Here is a 22,321-nt window from a genome sequence, read left to right on the forward strand (position 1 = left end):
CAAGCATGTAGGTTTCCTTGTTGTAAAAGAAAATCAGGTTTGAAAAGCAGGTTTCCACACAAAGCTCTGCTGGCTGTGACCAATGACCACGCTGCTCTTCACAGTTTTTCACTATGCACTGGTTAGGTTAGTCCTTTTTGAAAGCAGGCAGCAATTCCAAAATGCAGTTAGGCTCATAATTATAGACACCTAAAACTGGTCATAAATAATTTCTTTAAGTGGTTTTTTTTCATTTGTTTGTTTTTAACTTTCTCTCTAATCAACAAAAAAGGGAGCCATAACTGACTGGACTAGGTTTTTGTGTCCATAAAAAATTAAAGGAAATGTCCTTTACAATAAAGGAAACCTATGTTAAAGATGGAAAAGAGCTAGAGTTTGATCCAACTCCACACCAGAGGCCACTATGATAAGAAAGGGATTTGGAAAAAAGGCAAACAGACTCAGCTATTTAAAAATTTCAGAAGTGTACTGAGGGACCAAGGTGGTGGTGGAAATACCCATTCATAGTAAGGAAAAAGATACACCAACAGTTTTCCTCAGTTTAATATAATTTGATGTTATAAACTACTAAATCCAGACATCTTCACATTATTACACTTGATGCACCATAAAAGAGGTTTATGTTACAGTGTAAGGTTCAATATTACAAAAGTTGCAGAGACCTCCACACAGAAGTCTTAATTTTTCACTCCTATTCACATCTAAAACCAATACTCTTAACTGTGTACAAATGGATTATTTCCTTTCATCTTCTAGAGCCGCTTTACAACCACCAGTTCTAAACAGCAACACCAACACTGGTAGTGAGAAATCAACTCAAACTCAAGGAAGTGCCACTGCAGTCATTTCCTCAAGTCACACACACTTCCTGCTGGAGAGCTGGCTGTGGAATTTTGCTGTCCTCTGTCTTTTCCTGCCCAGGAACTTGGCACACAGTCTTTCGTTTGAATAACCGTAGACTCAACCGTAACAAGTCGCTGTCCATTGCTGCAGAATTTGTGTAAGTTTGTTTTGTTGCACCCTGTTGAAATTGGAAATGTAATTTTAAAAAAATGAAGAACTGAAAACAATGTCTTTTAACATGCAAACTAGGAAATTAACCTCAAGTACTCTCAGCAATTACAGGTTTAATCATACTAATCATACCACTAGAAAAGACTTGGAGAATTAATGATTTTTCTACTAAGCATACAAAATCATAAAACCCACTGCAGAAATTTTAATTTTATTGGCTTCTTACAATTCTTATAATAGCACATGGAATCTTAAGCAAGAAAGTTATTCAACAGTTACCTTTGAAATAATATATTACCTAATTATTTTTATTATTCTCTAAATATAGAAAATGTATCTCCAGAATTTAAATATGAAATGGTAAGAAACAGCAACTAGCTCTAGTCTCAAATTTAAATTAATCTCTCATTTTACATAAAAAATAAATACCCTACAACCTCTCTAAATAAAAGTCAGTTTATTTAAAGGACCAGATCTGCTTCAGAAAAACAAACACAAAAATTATCTCCCAGAGAAAAGCTCTGCTTAGGGCCATCTGTGCTCCCACACTCTGACCCAGCACTGTAAACAGACCACTTGCCTTTTCATTCTTCATGAGCTGCTTACGAATTGCAGAATCCCTGCGGAAGCACAGCGCTTTGCAGCAAGGACCCAGATTGCTGAGAAGACCTGCTCTCTCTTCTTTTCGCCGAAGTGCAGCCATGTTCAGTGCTCCCAGTTCGTGCTCAAAAAGGTCTTCTGCATCTAGAAAGAATTAAGATTTGCAGAGATGAATATATACATGGTATTTTTGAACAGCACCATACAGTCATATGAATTTTATTAATGTTTTACTACTTGTATTTCTGCCTTCTAAACAATATCAAAGTTTGGAAAAAAAGAGTATTTCAGTTTATAAAATAACATGAATAAAACCTTCACCATTGAAAGGGAAGGATGGATACTCTTGTATTTAGTTTCAGCACTGGAAAGCAATATTGAGACAGCAATCACTGGGAAGCCTAAAAATCAAATGACAGCTTTGGACAGAAGACAGGGTATGATTTATGATCAGACGTGTGACAGAAGAAAGGTATTTGCTTACCACTTGCATTAATCATAAAGTAGCCCAAGTTTCACTTCTTTGCAAAACATCAGGTAACTGTGCTAGTGTCAACACTGTTGTTGTATGGTTATTTTTTAAACCACTCAGAATGTGGATGAAACTCAGTAGTTTTTAAACAAGGTGAAAAGAAACAATAAAGTTACATGAAATGAAGGGCAGGTTAAAGAGAACTACATTGAGGTCAAAGACAACCTCAATGGACAATCAACAAATGGAAATAAGTGACAAGACACAAAAAGGCCACTTTAAAGGTAACATGGACAGCTTGCAGAGTCTAAGCTGCCAGATGCTTGCTGAGCATATCTGGCAAGTAAGCATGTCCATATTCTTAGAAGAACAATTGCATACAATAGAGGGCAAGTCAGCTAAAAATCTCAATACCATCACATCACATGCTACAGATTTTTATTTCCAAAGAAAAAATAATTTAAAAAGCACACCCTGAAACAAGGTATAATTTCCCTACTTTCTGCATTTAATAGTATTACCAGAAATATTTTGATTTGTTCCTCAACAAGAACAAATACGGGAATACCTACCTCAGGAATAAGACTGGGAGACAAATTATACCACCATGAAGTCCAGAGTGAAAATGCTACTTTTCACTGTTACACACACAGAGCTCATCTAGCTCAGATTAATTCAGTTTTCAGAGCACCATATTTGTGCCTTTCTTTAGACTATATGTGCTGTGGCTGTGTAATCTCTATACAGAGAACATTCACCTGGCAGACTGCAGAGGAAGTGCATACACTTGAAAGCCTACTGGCAATGTAGGAACTCTGATGTGTGAGAGACTGCACATGCACACCAAATGGAAATCAAGAGAGGCACTTCAAATCTCCTATCCTCTCCAGAGCAAGGTTCTGCTGAACCCAAGTATACTTAAGACAGTCCAAAGGCAGTGCTGGAGAGCCTCCTGTTATCACTAAGGACTTTATTTCTAGGGAAGCATGCAAAGATTGCTGAGATTAGTTCAAGTATCATTTTAAACAGCTAGGTGGAGTCATCCCGTAGTGCAGTTGCTGTTGCAAGGAATCCCTGGTAAGAACTGCTGAAGTATACAACGAAATTAAAGCTTAATGGGAGAGAGACACAGTTCATACCTTGACTGTATCAGTTTGTATGCTCAGGAAGACTCAATATTTTGTTTGACAGAAAAAAAAAAGGAGCTCATGATTCATACAGTTATACAATTTAAATGGCTCAAGCAAACAGTGACACTGATGGAGATTAGCACAGCTAAAAGTTTTGGATTTCCCCCCACTTATGTGAGACTGTGAGGTTCTCAGAACAAGACAACTGCATAAGGAATAATGTAAAGTAAAAGGTATTGTTTCAAATTAAGAACTAGAATTTACCGAGTAAAAAAAAAACATGAGCTCTGCAGATACTATTATTTACAAACCACAATTTTCTAACATTTAGATCCTGCAATAATTTGCATAGAGGTCTTATAGAAAGCAAATGTTTCATAGTCCCAAAAGAACCATTCTACCATGCAAGTTGTTGCAACTAGCTCAACCGATTCCCAAGATGTGAAAAATTAGTATTCCTTCTCATGGAAAAACCCTGCTAGCACTCAGAACTGTAGTAAACAGCATTAGTACAATTGATGCCTAACCATTTATCATGCATGTCTTGTGACATACACTTTGTCCAAATTCCAAACATTTAAATCATTTTATTTACCAGTTTTAGTAGAGGTATAACATACATATTTAACTTAGTGCCTTCGTTGTGATCCAAAACCCCTATCTATGAATTCTAGAAAGGATCCTTAGAATGAAAATAAGAAATCTTATTTCTGTCTTGAAATACTACTACTAAATCACTGGAAAAGATATTTAGCTTTTTAAGAAACTGCTAATACACTTTAGGCTAGGAAAGCATGAACAGTCTCAGAAAAAGAATATTTCACTAAGATGAAAGCAATTTTGTTTTATTAGTCTAGACCTCCTCAACATTGCTGGAATCTAAACAGTAATCTGACTAACATGCTGCTGTATCACATTTCTGTAATTTTCACACAACACTCATTATATACTTTCTGTGGTCTCTGAAACCTAAAATAATGAATTAATGCACATTTCATAAGGACTTTTTCACCCCACAAAAAAGACAGTTTAATCCCTGCTGAAGTTACCTTTAGGTTTTTCTAAGACCCTCTGGCATGTCTCTTTTATTTTGGTGAAGAGCTCTGGTCCTGCCAATCTCTTGGAAATGCCAACTCTCAACATAACAGCACCTGGTGTGAATTTTAGAAGCGCAGCCCCAGGCTCACGTGGTTCTTTTGGCTGCTTCGGCATAAGACTGGACCAGTCTACATCTATAACATCCACTGGATCTGCAAAAGCATTGACAGAGAATGAGTTATCACATCACCACCCCTTACTACAGCTGATTAATTTCACATGCTGTGCACACGGCTGTCTCCTGAAAGCAACATACATATTAGATGAACATTGTTCTGCAGACCTCTTGGACCTTTCCTGTAAGAATGTCAAAACTCACTTGGATGGGTGGAAAATGGGAGAAATACAAAAAGAAATAGAAATAAAAAGTTATATGGATTTTAAAAACCCAACCCATGCCTAATATTCTGCTTTATTTTTATTGCAATCCCTTTGTGAAAGGTTGCTCAGATCCTGCTTAGCCAGCAGGTTTGGAGATATTACTTATGCATGCAGAAAAGTCACAGTACAACTGAATATGCTAAGATGGATTAAAATTAAATGCTCCGAAAGCTAGTTCACAGAGCCCAGATTACCCAACTGAATTTAGGACAATTAGGCAATTCCATTCTTCCCAATGCACTTGGAAAGCATTCAAACACAGACAGAATCTACTCACAGACTTCACTCCTAATTCAGAAATACTGTTAATATCACAACAGCATTATATGCACACTGATCTAATCTTTATATTCAAATGATCACAAAAGGGGGTTGATATACTTTTACCAGGCATCTTCTCATCCTCTTGTTGATCCTCACGCTTCTCAGCATCACCTGCCAGAATTTCATCCAGTTCATCATCACTGATAGGCTCATATTCTCCAGCACCAGACCCCAGTGACTGCACATCATTGGTCTTTGTTTCATCCTCTCCTCCTACAGAGACAGACACATACTGTAGCTTTAAAGCAATCATATTTATTTTCTAAATATGGTGTACACTGTCTGAAGACAAAAAGCAAACTAAACTGTGAACTTTTAGGAACAAGTATATTCAACATAAAAACTGGTATTAATCCAGAGAAACAGTGAAGTTATGCCTGCCATACACAATGTGGTAAATTGAATTTTACATACACTGGTCAATTTTTGGTGTGGTTGTTAGTCAAACTGCTCAGAGAAGGCCATTTTCACAACATATATGTTGATTATCTGATATCTGACATGTAGTTTATAAGAATAAATAGTTTATAAAAATCTAAGTCAGTGCCACTTAGTCTTTCAGACGCTTTAATACATTAATCTAAAATCAGGATTCAGTCCAAAAGTCTTAAAATAAGTAACAAAACTCAAAAATACAAAAGGTAACAGGTATCCTGAATGAAACAATTATGTACAGAATTTTAGATTCTTTGTAGCAGTCACAAGAAGAGCTTTTAGAAAACCATGCCAAACTTCTTTTAGTTACCCTCCTTTCCATCCACATACTATCTGCAAACAGAAATACATGTGCTGTATGTCAAACATATTCCTTAGGACCTGTGAACACAAGACATTCAAACACTGAATTCTGCAGTTCACAAAAGGGACATCCTCTCACCTCCAAGACTGAAAGACCAGACTCAAGCTCTGAACTCAGGCTTTATTACGTTTCTCCACCATGGGTACTAACAATGAGTTTGCCCCAAAAACTGGACAGAATTTACAGGGATCCTCATCTGTGAATGACTATTCTGATACCTCCCAGCTCCCTTAGCCAGAGTAAAACTGCTTCCACTTTAAGTTTCCTCCTGTTCTTTGTTTTTTTTTTTCGGGTTGCCTTTGTGGGGGAGGAAAAACTAGCCACCTCACTAGCCTAAAAATCAGCAAGGGAAAAGCAAGTAAAAGACAAGCCAATAGGGCATAAACAAACTACTCAGACCATCTGGAAATGCTTTGGAGGAAGCATATAGCATCTTCAGCATTATTTAAGCCCACTCCTAAAGCAAACACATTAAGACAATTTAATAATATCCTGACATATTTTGTTAAGAGAATATACAACAGTAAGTACAACAGTAAGTACCACATACCTCCCTAACATCAGCACATCTGGAAATTTTACTTAGCTTTCTAACAAGTTTTTCCTTTTTAGAAAGGAGAATAAGGTGACCAAAATTCACTAGATTTCATTTTGTGTCTTACAACCTTAAATATTCACTGCCTGTAAGATCCTTCTGCTGCATCCCCACTGATGTACCACATTCACTAGTTCACCAATACTACATGCCTGGACCCATTAAAAATTTACTGTATTAAGAAATTTAAAATAATACAATTCATAGTTCTCAGTATATACTTTTAAAAAATTATTTTATATTTTGAACTTCAAGTAAAAGTTTGTAATTTACAAACTATCTTTTACCACTCTTATGTGGAAGCGTACTTTTATATTAAATCTGCATTAAAAACTCAACACACTCATCAGCTGAATTGAGCAATGTAAAGAGGAGTTACAAAGTAATGAAGATAATGAAGTACACTAAACCTTAGAAAATCATAACCATGCTATATAGAATAGGCTTTAATAAAATGGAATGCCATCTAATATTTTACAAAGTAGATTTTCCTAAAAAAATTAAGAAATCCTAAATATACCATAATACCCTAGAGATGAAAAACCGCAGAGAATTTAGAACACAACCTCTGAAAAACAGACAAAAGAATACACATCTAAAGAAGGATGCTGAAAGGCTAAACCTAAGAACACATTTAACACACACAACCTATATGGTTACAGGTGCCCTCCTGGAAACGGGTCACGTACCCAAGAATGGCCTTTCATTACCTCTTTTCTCAAGTTACATGGCACTCTCAGATTTATGCTTTTCCTCTAGTTTCTAAATAGTTAATTCTGTCTCTTTTAGCAAAAGCAGACTTCTCCAGGCTCATTTCAAATACTATTTTTGTCAAGTGCTTCCACTCCACAAATAATCTCCTTAAATGAAACTTTCCCAACAGGATCTCTCAATTCTAAAGACCACTTTGTGAGTAATCAGGTAGGAGACCTAAGTACTAAATATTTCTCACAACCCTCTTGAGACAGCATTTGATTTAACTGCTCAAATTAACAATGAATACTACAGGTAATTCTTACAAAGAATGGCAAACACAATGAGAGTAACCATAACATATGTCAGTTACTCTGGATTTAGACCTTTTCTTTTATGTTCTTCATGTAAAAATACTTCCCAACTCCCTATTCTTGCAAAGCTCAAGCTTCTAATCCATGTGACAAACTGTTAGAAGTTTGTCAGTGTTTGCCTCTTTCTAAGCACACTTACCCAAGTATCATTAGGGCCAGCAAAGTGAAGCTGCATTTTCAGCTGATATTACTGAGATCACCTCAGATAAGGTTAGATCTGAAAAGATCTATAAGATTACCTCAGGAAAACTATTTTTGGACTATTGTGCCAAGCCATATATATGCCTCACCTACTAATCAGACAAACAGTTCTATGATAATTGAGGTCTGTCAGAAAAAAAAAAAAAAAACAAAAACAGTTCCAAGTCCACATTCCCTTTTTTTCACTCATTACCTGTCACCCCCAAAATAAGAAATAGATCTTAAAATTATGTAACAAGGCAATTAAATTTTGGTGTTATCTTTTAGTAAACTGCTTATTCAGAAACATTGCATTTTGGTGAAATTATGTCAGATAATCTATGCTTCTTTGCCCCAAGACTTCTCTGGAAATTAAGAAATGGCACCAACATAATTAACAATAAGAAAGATACTCATCAGATTTCTCTCACTGTCTGCTTCCACAGCAGAGAAGCTGAAGCAAATAAGCCTTTCAGCAGAAAATTATTCTATTTAGCATTATGCTAAGAGAAAGAATGAAGTACTTGTTAGCCCAGTTTCTTTGCCAGAATAGCTCACCTTCTAGACTCTCTACCTTTTCAGCCTCATTTCCATCTTCAAAGCCTTGTAAAGATCCTAAATCTTTGTCCGTTTTCTCCTTCTCAGAAGCCGCTGAGTCCCGGCAAACACCATCAAACTCCTTTTCGTGATCTCTGTCCAGTTTTGTTTCACTGTGCTTTGTTGATTCCTTTTGAGAAGAGCTGTCAAGAGTTCTCTCTCTCTCTCTTTCAGCAGGATCAGGCAGCTGTCGGTCTCTCTCTCTCTCCAGCTCCCGTCTTTTCTCCCTATCCCTCTCTCGCTCCCTGAGTCTCTCTCGCTCCCGGCTCCTTGGCCAGTCCTTGTCCGCATCTCGGTCCCAGTCCCTCTGTCTCCCCTCTCTCCTGTCTCTCTCTCGTTCTCGATCATGTTCATGTCGATCTCGCTCCTGAAGCCTTTCCCTGCTATCAAAGGAACCAGATCTGGAATGGACCTGACGATCTGACTCGGGGGAGCTTCTTCTTGAACTGTGGCTTCTTGAATCTTGACGATCTGCATAAAAGATTATATGTATAAGCATGACTATGACACATAAATATAATACCATTTTACTAGACCAAAGCATTTTAAAGATGTGGGTAGGAAAATATGCCTCTAAAAAGCATAATCTTCAAATTAATGATGCTTTCACATGCCTTAGAAGATTTAACCTTACTTATAAACACATGGTAACTCTTCCCACTTCCAAAAAAGCATTTTAGTGGCTGCTTTCTACTATGAGAGAAACCAACTAAAGGTATGCAATCTTAACTCAGGAATTCAGGCATGGGGGGAAACAGAAAAGAAAAAAGAATCACCTCAAAATTCAAAATTTTTATAACATGCCTTCTAAAGCTAGGATGCCTTAGTTAACAAATGATGAATTCAGAAAAATTTCAAGAACGTAATCATGAAGAGAACAGAGAGACAAAATGCTTTTGGAAGAAGGTTTTTTGAATGGATGCTGTTTCAGTTTTAAAATATTTTACCAATTGTTTTTTTCACAGCAACTACACATATTAAAAAATATGACTATTTTGATTTTGCAATGATTTCCATATACATTAAAAGTATGCCTAACAGGAACCATAAAAATTTACCTCATTTTGCATCATTACAGGAATTTCCATACCAAAAGTAACACTAATAACAAATTTAAGAACATTATTTAGATAATAAAACTACCTCAATGTTCTGTTAGCACAATTATTTTCTCCATGAGGTTTTTCTGTCCTACAAATTACTTTACTCCCCTGACATCATGAACCAAATCCAACTGAATGTTTTGGTGTAAACAAAATGGTAATCCTGCCCACTGAGAATCAGCTTTTCAAATATGTTAACACTTGCAGAAATCTTAATTCATTCTAGTTTTACAATGAAATGCAGACAGCACCTTCCTCTCCCGTCACTAATTAGAGCCATGAAGAACAATCTGGGACTTGTACACAGAATGATAGGTCAGTCTCACTAAAATGCATCTTATTACCTGAAGATGTGCTGCGACTGGGTTCCCCTCGTTTCAACTGATCAATTCGGGACTTCCTTTCAGTGATTTCTAAGCTTTTCTTCTCCCTGTCCCTGTCCCTATCCCTGTCCCTAGAGCTACTGTGCAGGATCCTTTTCCGTGCAGTCTGATCATCTCCACTGCGATGTGCTGACTCATTGGAGGGGGATCTAAGCCTGCTGGAGGCATGGCTCCGATTGCTACCGAGGCTGCTGCTGCGCTTCTGGTCCACAGGCTTACGGTGTGGTCCATCCTCTATTGTAACATGAGGGGCTTCCACCTTTTCTACCCTCGTCCTGTGACTTTTTCTGTGGGAATCCTCAGTGGTTCTTTCTGGAACAACAATGTCACCACGTTCAGGAACATCTTCATCTGACCAGTCACTAAATGTTGTATCTTCTCTTTTTGTAGGGACTTCTGCCACTGCTTTCTCAGTTGGTGCTTCAACCAATTCTTCTTTAGTTACAGGAGGGGTTCTTGGGCCTTTTTTCTTTTTATGATGTGGAACAATTTCTTCGTCAGAAACTTCAGAATCACCCTTGGATCTCTTACGCTTTTTCTCCACATTTTTCCTTTTTTGACCTTTCTTAGGGGAAAATACCTGGCTTTCCTCAGTTGCTGGTTCATTAGCATACCTTTCCACCCCACTGTCATCATCTTTCTTCTTCTTCGTGGCCTTTTTCTGTATCTTAGACTTCTTCTTGTTGTCATCATGCATTCTATCAGAAGCATCTCTTTCTTCAGAAGGATGGTGTCCAAGATTTTCCTGAACCCTGGACCGGGAACCTTCTGAAGCATCTGGCTGCTCTCTTTGCTTATCAGCTGAAGAAACCCTCTCTTTAAACTCTGGTTCTTCATAGCGCCGGGAACTTTCCTTTCTGTCTGATTTCCGCTCTTCTTCTTTCCAGCGGCTCTGCCGCTCCTCTGTGACATGAGAAGGGCTGAGTGACCGGGATTCCTGCGGCCGCACAACCTGGCTCAGGAGTCTGTGCTTTTCATCTGCAGAATGAGAAAAAGAAGATTTTTTCTAAATGAAAGGGAAATGAGAAAAAGAACATCCTGTTCTAAGAAGAATGTTTTTTCACAGCCTTTATTGTGTAGGAAGAGCATGTGAGCATTTGCTGTCTTCTCCATGCCAAAAAAAGTGTCCATTAAAACACATAATCCATTACTTCAGTTTGATTTCTCAGGTTTTTCTATTGCTGCAGCAGTAAAAGACAATTTCCAATTTGGTAAACATGCATCTTACACAGAAGATGTGGAAGTCACTATCACCTGGAAGACATAGCACATAGTGACAAAATGAAGATAAATGACAAATAAAGATGAAGAAAACTTGTAGTGCTTGTAAAAATATGGAAAACACTTATAAAACTTTCCCCGTGTTTTTTCTGTTTAAATTGCAAGTTATTTTCCACAGACAGAGGATAACCTGGGTCCAGCTGCAGAGAGGGCCCACTCCCACTTACTTTTATCATCTCCACTGTTGTAAGCATCACTATCAGGAGAATGATCACGGCGACGTTTGGGTGACTGACGGGGACTTGGACTGCTTTCATTTCTGTGACGCTTCCTGCAAAAGGAACATGCACCACCAAATTTCTTTAGGATGCTTTGAGTTTATCATCAATACAATTCCTGAGGTCTAAGCATCTCATACAGAAGACATTTAACGATGTTGTGAAGTTCTGTAGTTTTCTAAGTTGCCATTCCAAGTAACAGCTGTGCACTTAAAAGAAGCACAACACAACACTGGGGATATTTTTCATGCCATCACTGGTAGCCTTCTGGTGTTGGAAATTTGGTAGTGCAAAGGGTAATGCATGTTCCAAAGAAATTTAATTAATAAAGTGACAAACCCTGACCTAGATAGCTGCTATTTGAATTTCAGACTTCATAATGTACCACAGTTTTCTACTATGTTTCCATTAGTGACTGCATTATTAAAGGCAACACAATGCAAGCATAAAAGGGAAAATTACATTGTCTGACTCAACTTTTAGCTCACAAATAGTTCCATGATGCAGCACTAAAAAAACACTGGAATAACTTCACCAGCATAGTACCGACTCGGGGGCGACCAGCACGTGCCACACAGATGCAAGGGAGACAGCTCCAGACCAAGCCTATGAATAAACAAGATGTCTTCCTCCTTAAGATACTCCCCTGCCTACTAACTTAGCAAATTCAACAGTAAATGACTGCCTTTTTCTTTGACTGAAGTAACATTTAGATGCACTCACTTGGATTTTCTTTCCTCGTGGACATCTCTTGAGCCTCTTTCTTCTCGAATATCTTCTCTCTTATCCCTGCGATCTTCCCTTCCTTTTTCTTTGTCATCCCAGTCTCTCTGGCGGTCTCTTTCTTTGTCTCTGTCTCGACCTCTCTCCCTTTCACGCTCCCGCTCTCGATCTCTCTCTCGTTCTCGCTCCCTTTCTCGTTCCTCCCGCTCTCGCTCCCGTTCTTTCTCCCTCTCCCTCTCTCGTTCCCTTTCCCTGTCATGGTCTCTGTCTCGGTCCCGTTCACGGTCCCTGTCTTTGTCCCGCTCTCTGTCCCTCTCCCGTTCCCGAGCACGATCTCGTTCCAACTCTCTTTCTTTTTCCCTCTCTCTTTCCCGGTCTCTTTCTCTTTCTCTCTCTCGGTCCCTCTCCCTTTCCCGCTCTCTCTCCCGGGCCCTTTCATCTCTCCTGTCATCAGACCGATCCACCCTTCGCTCCTCTCTCCTCTCATCCCGCTCGAGATCATCACTCCGTCCTTGGTGCCGTACTGGTGAGCTTGCTCTCGGATCTGCAATCAGAAGTAGGTTTGATTACCAAGTGCTAAACAGATATACATTGCTTCCACTGCACTAATTAAAAAAGAGCCTTAGTCTTGACAATCTAGATCTTGATTTGCATTAAATGGAAAGCAACTTCCTGCAGAAACTTGAATATTCCCTTTGGGGAGGAAGGAAGACAAAAAGCAGAACTAATTTCTAAAGACTTTTTCAACATTTAGGAAGTAGGCTTTGCTTACTTAACCGGAAGTTGCCAAAAAATTTTAAATTTTCTACCAAATTTTTCTGAATGGCTTCAAAAGACAAATGTATGCCTCATAATATAACTATTACTATTGTATTACCCAATGATTCCAAATCTGGTATAAGATCTTAAAAAGCTGGGAATGGCATGCATAAGAAATGTTAAAGATTTTACTTCCAAAATCTATTAAGAGTCAAGTGCTTTACAAGGACTCAAGTTATTTATAACATCGAGTAAAAGTTTCTGCAAAATTAGGAATACTGGCTTGTCTCATCACGGAACAGATCCCTGCACAGAAACACACAACAGAACCTAGAAGACAGGGAGAGACACAGATGAGCTAGGGGAAGCAGAGCTGCCAGAAGTTTTCATTTGTGTTCACTGCAGAATTTCACAGTTTACAATCTGAGTTTCTGCTATTCAGACAGTGGATTAGAGTCAGAGGGAAAACTAAACATGTAGAAAATGACTGATCCAGAAGGATGGTGAAATCTTATTTGTCTAATTGTATTTACTCTCCACAGACTTATCTACGTATTCTTCATTGTATTTTGGATATTTTTCAGTATTTCTCTAAGTTTCAACTACTTCATAGCAATTTCTATGCTCACATTAGTAGTATTTGAGGCACAACAAATCAATAGAACAATTTTCCTACAACATATATATAAAAACACTACACAAAAGAGGGGAAAAATGGCATGAACAGAGATTGGTATTTCTTGGTCCATTACTCTGAGGCTGAGTGCACTTCGCTGTAAATTGAGACAATGTCCACTAGGCATGAGCAGGCAGAGTTTGGACAGAAATAAATCAATAAAACATGCATTTCCATCAGTTTAATCAATTTTCATCCCTGAGTGAATTAACAATGATTTAGTGCTCTCCTGTTACCACATAAAATTAAAAGTAAAGCTGAGTGACATTTCTGCCTTTTTAAAAAGGTAAACCATCAATCCATGCAATCAGTTCCATGAACAGGTTTCACATTCTTTTAATGTGGCCTACAACACTGTAATATGATTTACTCTGCATACCAAGTATTAGATTTTTATAAAGAAGTTCTGTAACTCCTATTTGTTATGTCAGTTTTGGTGACAAAACATCCACATCAAAGTCTTATGCGAATCAAACACTGCAAGTTCATGACAGAATTAAATGCAGATAGTCAGCGCTTCTTATGTGACTTCATTTTTTGAAGTACTGTTCCAGTGGTTGTTTGGAACACTTGCATATTTCCCTTAGTTGAATAAAGACAGCTCAAATTTGCAAGCTTGCATTTTAAAATCATACTCCTTGCATATCAGAGAATCAAAATTTACCTCAATTTTTCTCACAATGACAGATATTAAAACTGCAATCTAATTAAGGAAACTTTCTTGAGTTGTAACGCTGAGGACTTACTATTACAAAAAGTGATCTAAGTTTTTAAAGAAAAAGACAACAAGTTTTGAATTTACACTCTATATTTTTCCCCCCAAAGGGAAACACAACCCATTCAAAGCAACTTCCCTCCTAGAAATTTCTTTTGTTGTGATTACATGCTTTTATTTCCAAGGTTTTTCTGTTGGTTTGGGGTTTTGTTTTGTTTTTTTTTGGCAGTGGATGTTTGCTGTTTTTCTTAATAAATTAAGAACTTGCTAAGATATGAAGGGCACAGAATTATATGATATATATCTGTAAGATTTATTTGAGCTGGGAAGGTGAAAGAGATGAAAGCCAGATTGTAAAAGCCAACCCCCAGGATACGTCTGAAGAATCTTCAGGATTTTTCAGCTGACATGAAAAAGGAAGCCTGTAGTTTAGGTCTGTTGAAATCCTGCCTTGAAGATGAGAGACAATCTGAAGCAGAGCCTTTCACAAGAACAAGCAACAACAGATCTGTTTCAATAGACTAAAAAGTATCTTTTGAAGTGGCATACAAAATAGCTCTTTGAAAAACTGAAATTACAGAGCAGCTAGAATGTATCTGTCACCTGTAAATCAAAAGACAGAAAATAACCCACTGTAATTTCATGTTTAGTCTTCACAGCTCCACTTTTAATTTTCACACTATTTTCATTTCCCTGACTTCGCCTATTCTCTTAATTGGTGAGCAATACAAATATATTCCAGAGTGTAAGCTGGTATTAAGCTCCTTCAAGCCAACACAGTGAACTTTCTGGTACAGAAGTCTGACATCTTGCATATTATGTCAAAATAAGTCTTGCATACAGTTTTCATTATCATTGGTATCTGTATCAATGCTTAGTTAATAATTATTGACAATAGCAAAGCACTCATCACTATTAAACTCCCCAGACAATAAATATTTGAATTAAGCATAAATTTAAACTGCCATTTACTTTAGTAGCAAGTAGTCCATAATTGTCAATCTAGTTTAGGCCTTCCCCAAAACACACTCAAGCAATTTATAGAGCAAAAGCATAATGTTTCTACACAGGCAAACAGAATCAGTAATGAAATGCAATCATGACTCTCAGCTTAACAGGCTTACAAACCATGAAGAGGAGGAGGAGGCAAAAACATTTTACAATGAAGTTGTACAATGAAATCCCTTGAAGTTTAGTTTGTTTAAATAACACTTGGAGGAATAAACACAGAAGATGCCAAAACTTAGCCACAGGGCTGGAGAAAAGGTGACAGCATTCATGCACATAATACCAATGAAAGGTATTTCAACAGAAGTTATATCAAAGATAGGAGTAGTAGTCAGTGTGTGGTGTCAGAGGAACTATTTATGAATCAGTGTGGGGGCAGAACAAGGTAGAAATGAGGGAAACACACATTCATACTTACACATTTGACTACAGATGTATGAGTAAAACCAGACATTAAAATACCTCTTTCTCTGTTGTCACGCCTATCCCGTTCACTATGTCTTCTTTCAAAGGAGGAATCCCTTGCTTGATCCCGACTGTCATAGCGATCCCGATCAGCATAGCTATTCCTCGAGTCCCAGCTGTCGTGGTAGTTTCCACTACTGCTGTGACCATCAGCTTGGGATCCTCTAGTCCCCCGACTTCCTAATGAAGATGTAGCAACACAAAACATGAGCTTCCACACGTAAGGAAATCCATTGATATTTTATACCAACTGATGTATTAACATCTAATAAATTTGAATTAGCTGACTTATTATTGTACCATCAAACTCTACTTAACCAACAACTCAAATTTCGTATGTTTTAATTGTTTAAAGTTATTATTTGCAAACTGCAAAATCAAGACTTTCTAAATCTTCATGCCCTGGTCATAGTACAAGGTGTCCTGACTAGAAGTATCAGTCCAAATATCAGTCAGTTCACAACTGTTCTGAATAGGCTGTAACCTAACAGTGTAGCAAGAACAGGCAGAGAAAGCAGAGATCATTCTCCCTGTAGAAACTGTACATAATTTCCCTAATGAAAATGTCACAAGCCTGAAAAAGCAAAATAAATTACAGATTATTAAAAGTTTTTGTTATTTATTATTATTAATGCATCAGACTTCAGAAATAATTTTAAAGAATAAAATCACACTTTTTGGAAATCAGATGGGGCAGGGTGGTGAGGCAGGGAGAGGTGAGTGTGTATGAGAGATGGTTTTCAGGACCTAAGACATGCACTTGTTTTTGAAAGAGCTTAAGAAACCTGCTGCCCAGTGCACTGAGATGCACTACCCTCTATGAATTTTCCACTACGTATCAGCCTCTTGTGTTTGTAGCCAATGGGAAAACCTGCATTAACATTAAATGGAGTGAGGTAAGGGTTAGGCTTAACGACAACAGAACTGAACAGAATTCAAGCTTTAAAAGCATGAACTACTTGACAGCACTTGCATATCAAATATCAAACAAGGCAGTAGGAATGCAAATACTCAATCTTCAATAATAGGGACACATGGACTTTTAAACTATGTAATACCTTTGTCAGATAATTCTGGACCTCTGCCTCGACTTCTGCCAATTCTGTCACTTCTGCTCTCATTTCTGGAGTCACTTCTGGAGTCATTCCTTGTTTCAGCACGAGAGCTCTCCTCTCTGCCATGGGATCTTCCATAGCTGCGCAAGTCGTCCTGATACTGGTCATCCTTTTTATGGGCATCACGACTCTCTCTGTCTCTGTAGTCATGGGAGTCTCGTGTGGAGCGCGAGTCTCTCTGGTCACGACTGTCTTTGGCATCCCTGCTATAATCCCGGGTGTCTCTGGAGTCTCGAGTATCTCTGGATTCCCGTGGCTCCCGCCGATCTCTGGTGTCTCTCGTGTCCCTCCGATCTCTTCCATCACGAGACTCTCTGTCATCCCTGTGGTCCCTGGAGGTACTCTGCTCTTGGTCATAATCACGATCATCTCTTGTTTCTCTTTCTTTTTCTCTTTTCCCTCTTGTTTCTGCAGAACGTTCAAAAGAATGTTATATACCTGGCTTAATCTGAGCAAGCAAACAATTAGTACTAAAATAACAAACGCAAAGTATGAATCAAAATTAACATATAAGCATGACAAGATCATGCTGGGTTATCTATCTATACATTTAGTAAGTTTTAACAGTCTTATTCTAAATATCAATCTCTACAGATATCCACCTATTCAAAACACAGTAAGAATAATAAGAATAAATGTGAAACATACTAAAGAGCAAGTGCACTCCAATAATTTTAAGGCAGGATCATCACTCCTTCAATCATAGATTCCTCTTATTTTCTACACACACAAACACACACACACACAGACACTTCCAAAACATTTATGATATATTTAGACCATTTGTAAGGCCCCAGTGCTCTGCCAAAATCTACTGGTTTGAGTTTGGGGGTCTGGTTTGTTTTGGGTTTTTTCTATTATGTATTTATAATATTACTACTACAGGAAGGCAAGTTTACAGCTAGTCTAATATAGAGCCAACAAATGCACTCGTCTAATCTGTCTCTCGAGGCAAACAGCATGTTTGCTCATCACATATTACCCAAACAGAGGGAATGACTCCTTCTTTGCACACATCTCACTTAATGTCAATTACAAAGACAGTAGAAAGCAATCAGTGGGGACTGGAATTGGGTACCTCACAGAAAAGAGTAATAGTTACTTAGGTGTAGCCTGCCATGAAAATCACTTTCCTACTGACACCACCATTGCATTACACAAGGAACACCTACACAGATACCTACAAGCACCTTTACAATCAGTTGAGCCTACATAAGCAGTTCTGCAGGGGTACGTTATTACACGCAGTACCTTGCAAAGAGCACCACCAGCACAGCCAGAGTAAACACAGCCAATATTTTCTTCAATCCCTAGGCACTGGGATGGGTGCACACAATGCCAGAATTTGAAAATCAAGTTTCCAAATGCAATTTGCAAACAAATAAAAACGATTCTGAAGTGCTATTTTCATTCATACCATCCCGCCTTTCGTGGCGCCTGTCATGAGACTGTGAAGTCCGATCACGATCATGTCTTCCCTTGTCTCTTCCAGGAGATCGGTGTCTCGAAGGACTTCGTTTCCTTTGAGGTGGAGAGGAAGAGTGTGGGGGATAGGGGGAAGATGACCGCCTTGCAGGCGGGGAAGCTGTCCTTTGATAGGATGGAGAAGGAGTTCTTTTGCGGTGTGGGGAAGGAGAATGTCTTTGAACAGACGAGCCTGACTGCGAGGATGAAGAGTGATGCCTGGAGGATATGGGAGAATGATGCTGACCTGATGGAGAAGCAGACCTGCGAGGAAGAGTTAAAACAGGCACATGTAATAATTTGACTTGAAAGGTTCTTGACATACCATACAAAAAAGCAATTAAAATAATTTTTGTATTCTCTACTCTCTGACTGCTGAAAATACGTGCTGTTTCTATAAAACATCAAACTTGGCTTCCCTCCAGGGTGCCAAGAGTATGTTTTCAAAATATGTTTATCTTTGAATGATTATTATTTATTTAGTGCCCAGGAAAAGTCTGTCCAATCAAAATTGTATTACACAGCTACCAGAATGTAGGGGAAGGAGGAGTCAGAAAAAAATCATTATCTTCTTTTCCATTCCCAAATGAGAACCATTGTTTTCTTTAATATAAAATAATTTTTAGAGTTCATAATAAAATTATACAGATTATTTTTACAAGGTATAACTAAAACTTTTTGTTTACAGCAGCATTGAATTTTTTTTACAAAGCAACAGTGTCTCCTCCTTATACATGTTTAAATACCTTTTATGGTAAGGATTGATCTTTAAACAGTTCTTAGATCCAGAAAAACCATACATATACCTATGTAGGATGTTAGCCAACATGAATATTTACACAAACATGGAAAACTTCCTCATAATATGATTTCCTCATAAAATTTCCTCATAATATGACTAATGTGGACAAAAGCACACTTCACATCTTTAGGCTCAGTAGTGGGGTACTTTTCCCTTTATCAGCATTGAAGTAACCTGCAAGAATCTCTTCTCATGAAATATATACTGTCCTTAACTCCAACTCTCTTCCACTTCACAAAACTCCAGAGATGACAAGGAGAAGAGTGGGAGTTAAGAAGCCACACTCGGACAACATATCTTCAAAAATCTCACTTTTCCTGAGGAAACAAGTAGTCTGCATCCCTCTAAGATGACAACTCATATGCAAATTAAGCAGATAACTTGGAATTAGTAGTCAAATTTCCAAAGCAGTCAACGTAAAATTCTGGCAGGGCTAGATATGACTGACAGAATCAGAAAAACTTTAATGACTTTAAGACTTTCATGTCTTTAAACTAAGACTACATTTATTTTTCCCTGTGAAATAATTATTTTGAGACACAGAGTTACCAAGATTGGCTTGCATGAAGGCTTTCAATAGTATGGAGACAAAATATTTCAAATACCCTTCCCTGCTTCTAGCAGAAGGCCCATTTATCTTCTCTGCTTAACATTCCCTTGCACAACATTTGGTACAAGCAGGCAGTGATGAGCAAAATATTAGATGTCGTGCTTTAATCCCAGACAGCAACTAAGTGCCACACAGCTGCTTGCTCACTCCCCCACCCAACCCCAGCAGGGTGGGGAGAAGAATGGGAAAAAATAAAGCCTGTGGGTTGAGATAAGAACAGTTTCAAAACTGAAATAAAGTTAAATATAATCATGATGGTAACAATAATAGCAATCAAAAGGGAGATAAAAAGAGAGAGAAAAAGAAGAAAACCAGGAAAAACGGTGATGCACAACATATTTGCTCACCTCAACTGATGCCCAGCCCATCCCTGAGCAGCAATTGGATGTTCCTGGCCAACTCCCCCCATTTATACACTGAACATGATGTTCTATGGTATGGAATATCTTTTTGACCAGTTCAGGTCAGCTGTCCTGGCCATGCTCCCTCCCAGGATTTTTGCTGCACCTGCTCGCTGGCAGGGTGTGGGAAACTGTGGTAATCATTATTAAAACATCAGTGTGTTATCAATATTATTCTTATGTTAAATCCAAAACACAGCACTGCAGTAGCTACTAGGAAGAAAATTAACTCTACCCCAGCTGAAACCAGGACACTGGAGTAAGTTGAAAAACAGATAAAAGAGTACAGAAGAGATATTTTGCAGTCTCAGTACTACTCCTCCAGGAAGAACTCTCTTCCCTTTGAAGAATCCAATATAGCAAGAATGTCCATCAGTCACATAAAACAATCCAGTGCTGTTCCAGCTGAACCAAGTCACCACAAAAGCCAATCAGTTTGCTTACAACTCTTTGGATTGCTGAATGGATGGGTTTTATTTTGTTTCCCCCAGCCTTCAACAGAGGTGCAGAAAATAAGGATGCTTTGCTCTCCATTATACAAACATGGGACTACAGTAGTATTTAGCACTGCCATTCTAAATCTGAGCTTACACTCATTCAGGCCAAAATAAGGAGCCTACTCCATTTTTAATGGGTTGTAAAACATTTTTTTTCAAAGCCCCAAGAACTAACAGATCCGATAACTTCCCTAAAACTTCCTGCAAGAAGCTTTGTACAGCATTGTTTAACCAGCTGTAACTGCTTCTCAAGAAAGATGTGCAGAACCAGAACCTGTGTATCACTTTACCCATTCCAGAAAAGAGAAACTCTGCCTGTTTTCTATCTCAAAGGTAAAATAATTTCCTATATTCCACTTTTTAAAAAGGAGAAAGTTAGGGAGGAAGCAAGTTCCTGAAGGCTCACAGACTCACTGTATCTCATATCAGACTTTTGAAGTTCTACCTGAAGGCAAAACATTTGAGAGGAACTGATAAATGGAAACTTTTACCGTGATTTGTGTTCTTGACATGACAGACACCTTCCATGTAGTAACATTACAAAAACCAAAAAATCTCAGAGCTCAAGTGTTTGAGGCACACACATTCACAACAGGCACATAAACAAGTAGTCAAACCAAGAGAGGAAGTTTCAAAACCAGAACTACTAAAAGAAATACAATCCACAGAATTGACCTCCCACCTGCGAGAGGGTGAGAAATTAGGTTTGTGAGTGGCTGACTTGGCTGGAGCTCGGGAGGTTTGCTTTCGCCTTGCAGCAGGTGGTGAGTACTCCCTGGAAGGGGAAGAATTACTGCCAGAGTGATCTGCAGGACTAGGAGACCGTTTCTGTCTACGGGAGCTTTCAGATGGATCCCTGGGAAACGAACAGCAGCTTGTTTAACAAAGCTAAGACAGCATTAGCAGATTTCTAAGACACTACAGACACCTCCAAGACAGAACCTGTGATTACCATATCAAGAGCCATGTTATACAGTCATTTGTTCCACCTATTATTTAACATATTAAATTACCTTAAATTAGCAAAACTCAAGAATGCAAGATATGCACTATATTTCTTGCTACACTGGACTTTAAAACATGCTAAAACCAAAAAAAACCTTATTGAAATTTAACCTAACATTTCATGAGGTGGTAAAACAGAATTCTTACCAATGTAGAAATATTTTGCTACCTTATTAAAAAAATTCTGTAATATCAGAACTTTATTTAATCAGCTTCAAGCTCAGACACATTTTCACAGGCTAATCCCAGTAGTAAGTGAATGAAAGTAATCTGCCAAAACCTTCAACTATTTCACTGACTGTACCTCATAGAGATTCGACATTACAACTTCATTTTTTATTATGTAGGGAAAAAAAAGACAAAAATCCAACAGTGAAATATAAGACTAGTCACCACAGCAATACCTGGTTATAGCACAGTGATAAGTACTGTCTTGATGCTTTCAGCACTATCTAGAATATTCCTTTCTACTGCTTGCAACTTCCTTCCAGTAATGGAGTGTGCAATCATGAGGAAAATAAAATACTTTCAAGTAAGTATGGTTGAATTTATTTAATCAATTAAAAATACATGATTGACTGCTCTTCCAATTCTTAGTCTGCTATGCCAGTTACAAAGTAAAAAATAACAACAGGCACCTGACTTTCAAGAAAATAAAGGACATAAAAACACAGATCATGTATCTTTCAGCTTAAGTGGACATGTATGCTCCAGGAAATAATGGAATAGTTATAGTAGCCTACCATTTTTTTTTAATATATAAATATGTATATAAGCAAAAGTGAAGCAATTCCAAAATGTCAGTAGTCTTTGATTAGTTCAAAAATACTTTAACCTAC

At 38.0% G+C, this 22,321-nt stretch overlaps 1 protein-coding gene across 6 annotated transcripts in view; it reads right to left on the reverse strand.

Moving 5' to 3' along the window:
* Positions 1–527: 527 nt before the first annotated feature.
* The window catches only part of ZC3H13 (zinc finger CCCH-type containing 13), a 45,591-nt gene continuing 23,797 nt past the window's right edge, over positions 528–22,321 (reverse strand). For 5 of the 6 annotated variants that reach the window (XM_077781397.2, XM_021528454.4, XM_021528453.4 and 2 more), the window contains 12 exons: positions 21,160–21,333; positions 18,121–18,431; positions 16,647–17,111; positions 15,586–15,768; positions 11,966–12,509; positions 11,192–11,295; positions 9,705–10,721; positions 8,219–8,728; positions 5,077–5,232; positions 4,266–4,466; positions 1,595–1,758; positions 528–1,021 (listed from right to left, as the gene is read on the reverse strand). In XM_077781397.2, the coding sequence (XP_077637523.2) occupies positions 851–1,021; positions 1,595–1,758; positions 4,266–4,466; positions 5,077–5,232; positions 8,219–8,728; positions 9,705–10,721; positions 11,192–11,295; positions 11,966–12,509; positions 15,586–15,768; positions 16,647–17,111; positions 18,121–18,431; positions 21,160–21,333 (4,000 nt within the window). In that variant the 3' untranslated portion in view covers positions 528–850. The remainder of the gene's footprint in view (positions 1,022–1,594; positions 1,759–4,265; positions 4,467–5,076; positions 5,233–8,218; positions 8,729–9,704; positions 10,722–11,191; positions 11,296–11,965; positions 12,510–15,585; positions 15,769–16,646; positions 17,112–18,120; positions 18,432–21,159; positions 21,334–22,321) is intronic. The other variant, XM_085577370.1, reaches the window with a different exon arrangement.

This window comes from Lonchura striata, chromosome 1 (genome assembly GCF_050655825.1).
Source record: "Lonchura striata isolate lonStrDom1 chromosome 1, ASM5065582v1, whole genome shotgun sequence".
Taxonomy (NCBI): Eukaryota; Metazoa; Chordata; class Aves; order Passeriformes; family Estrildidae; genus Lonchura; species Lonchura striata.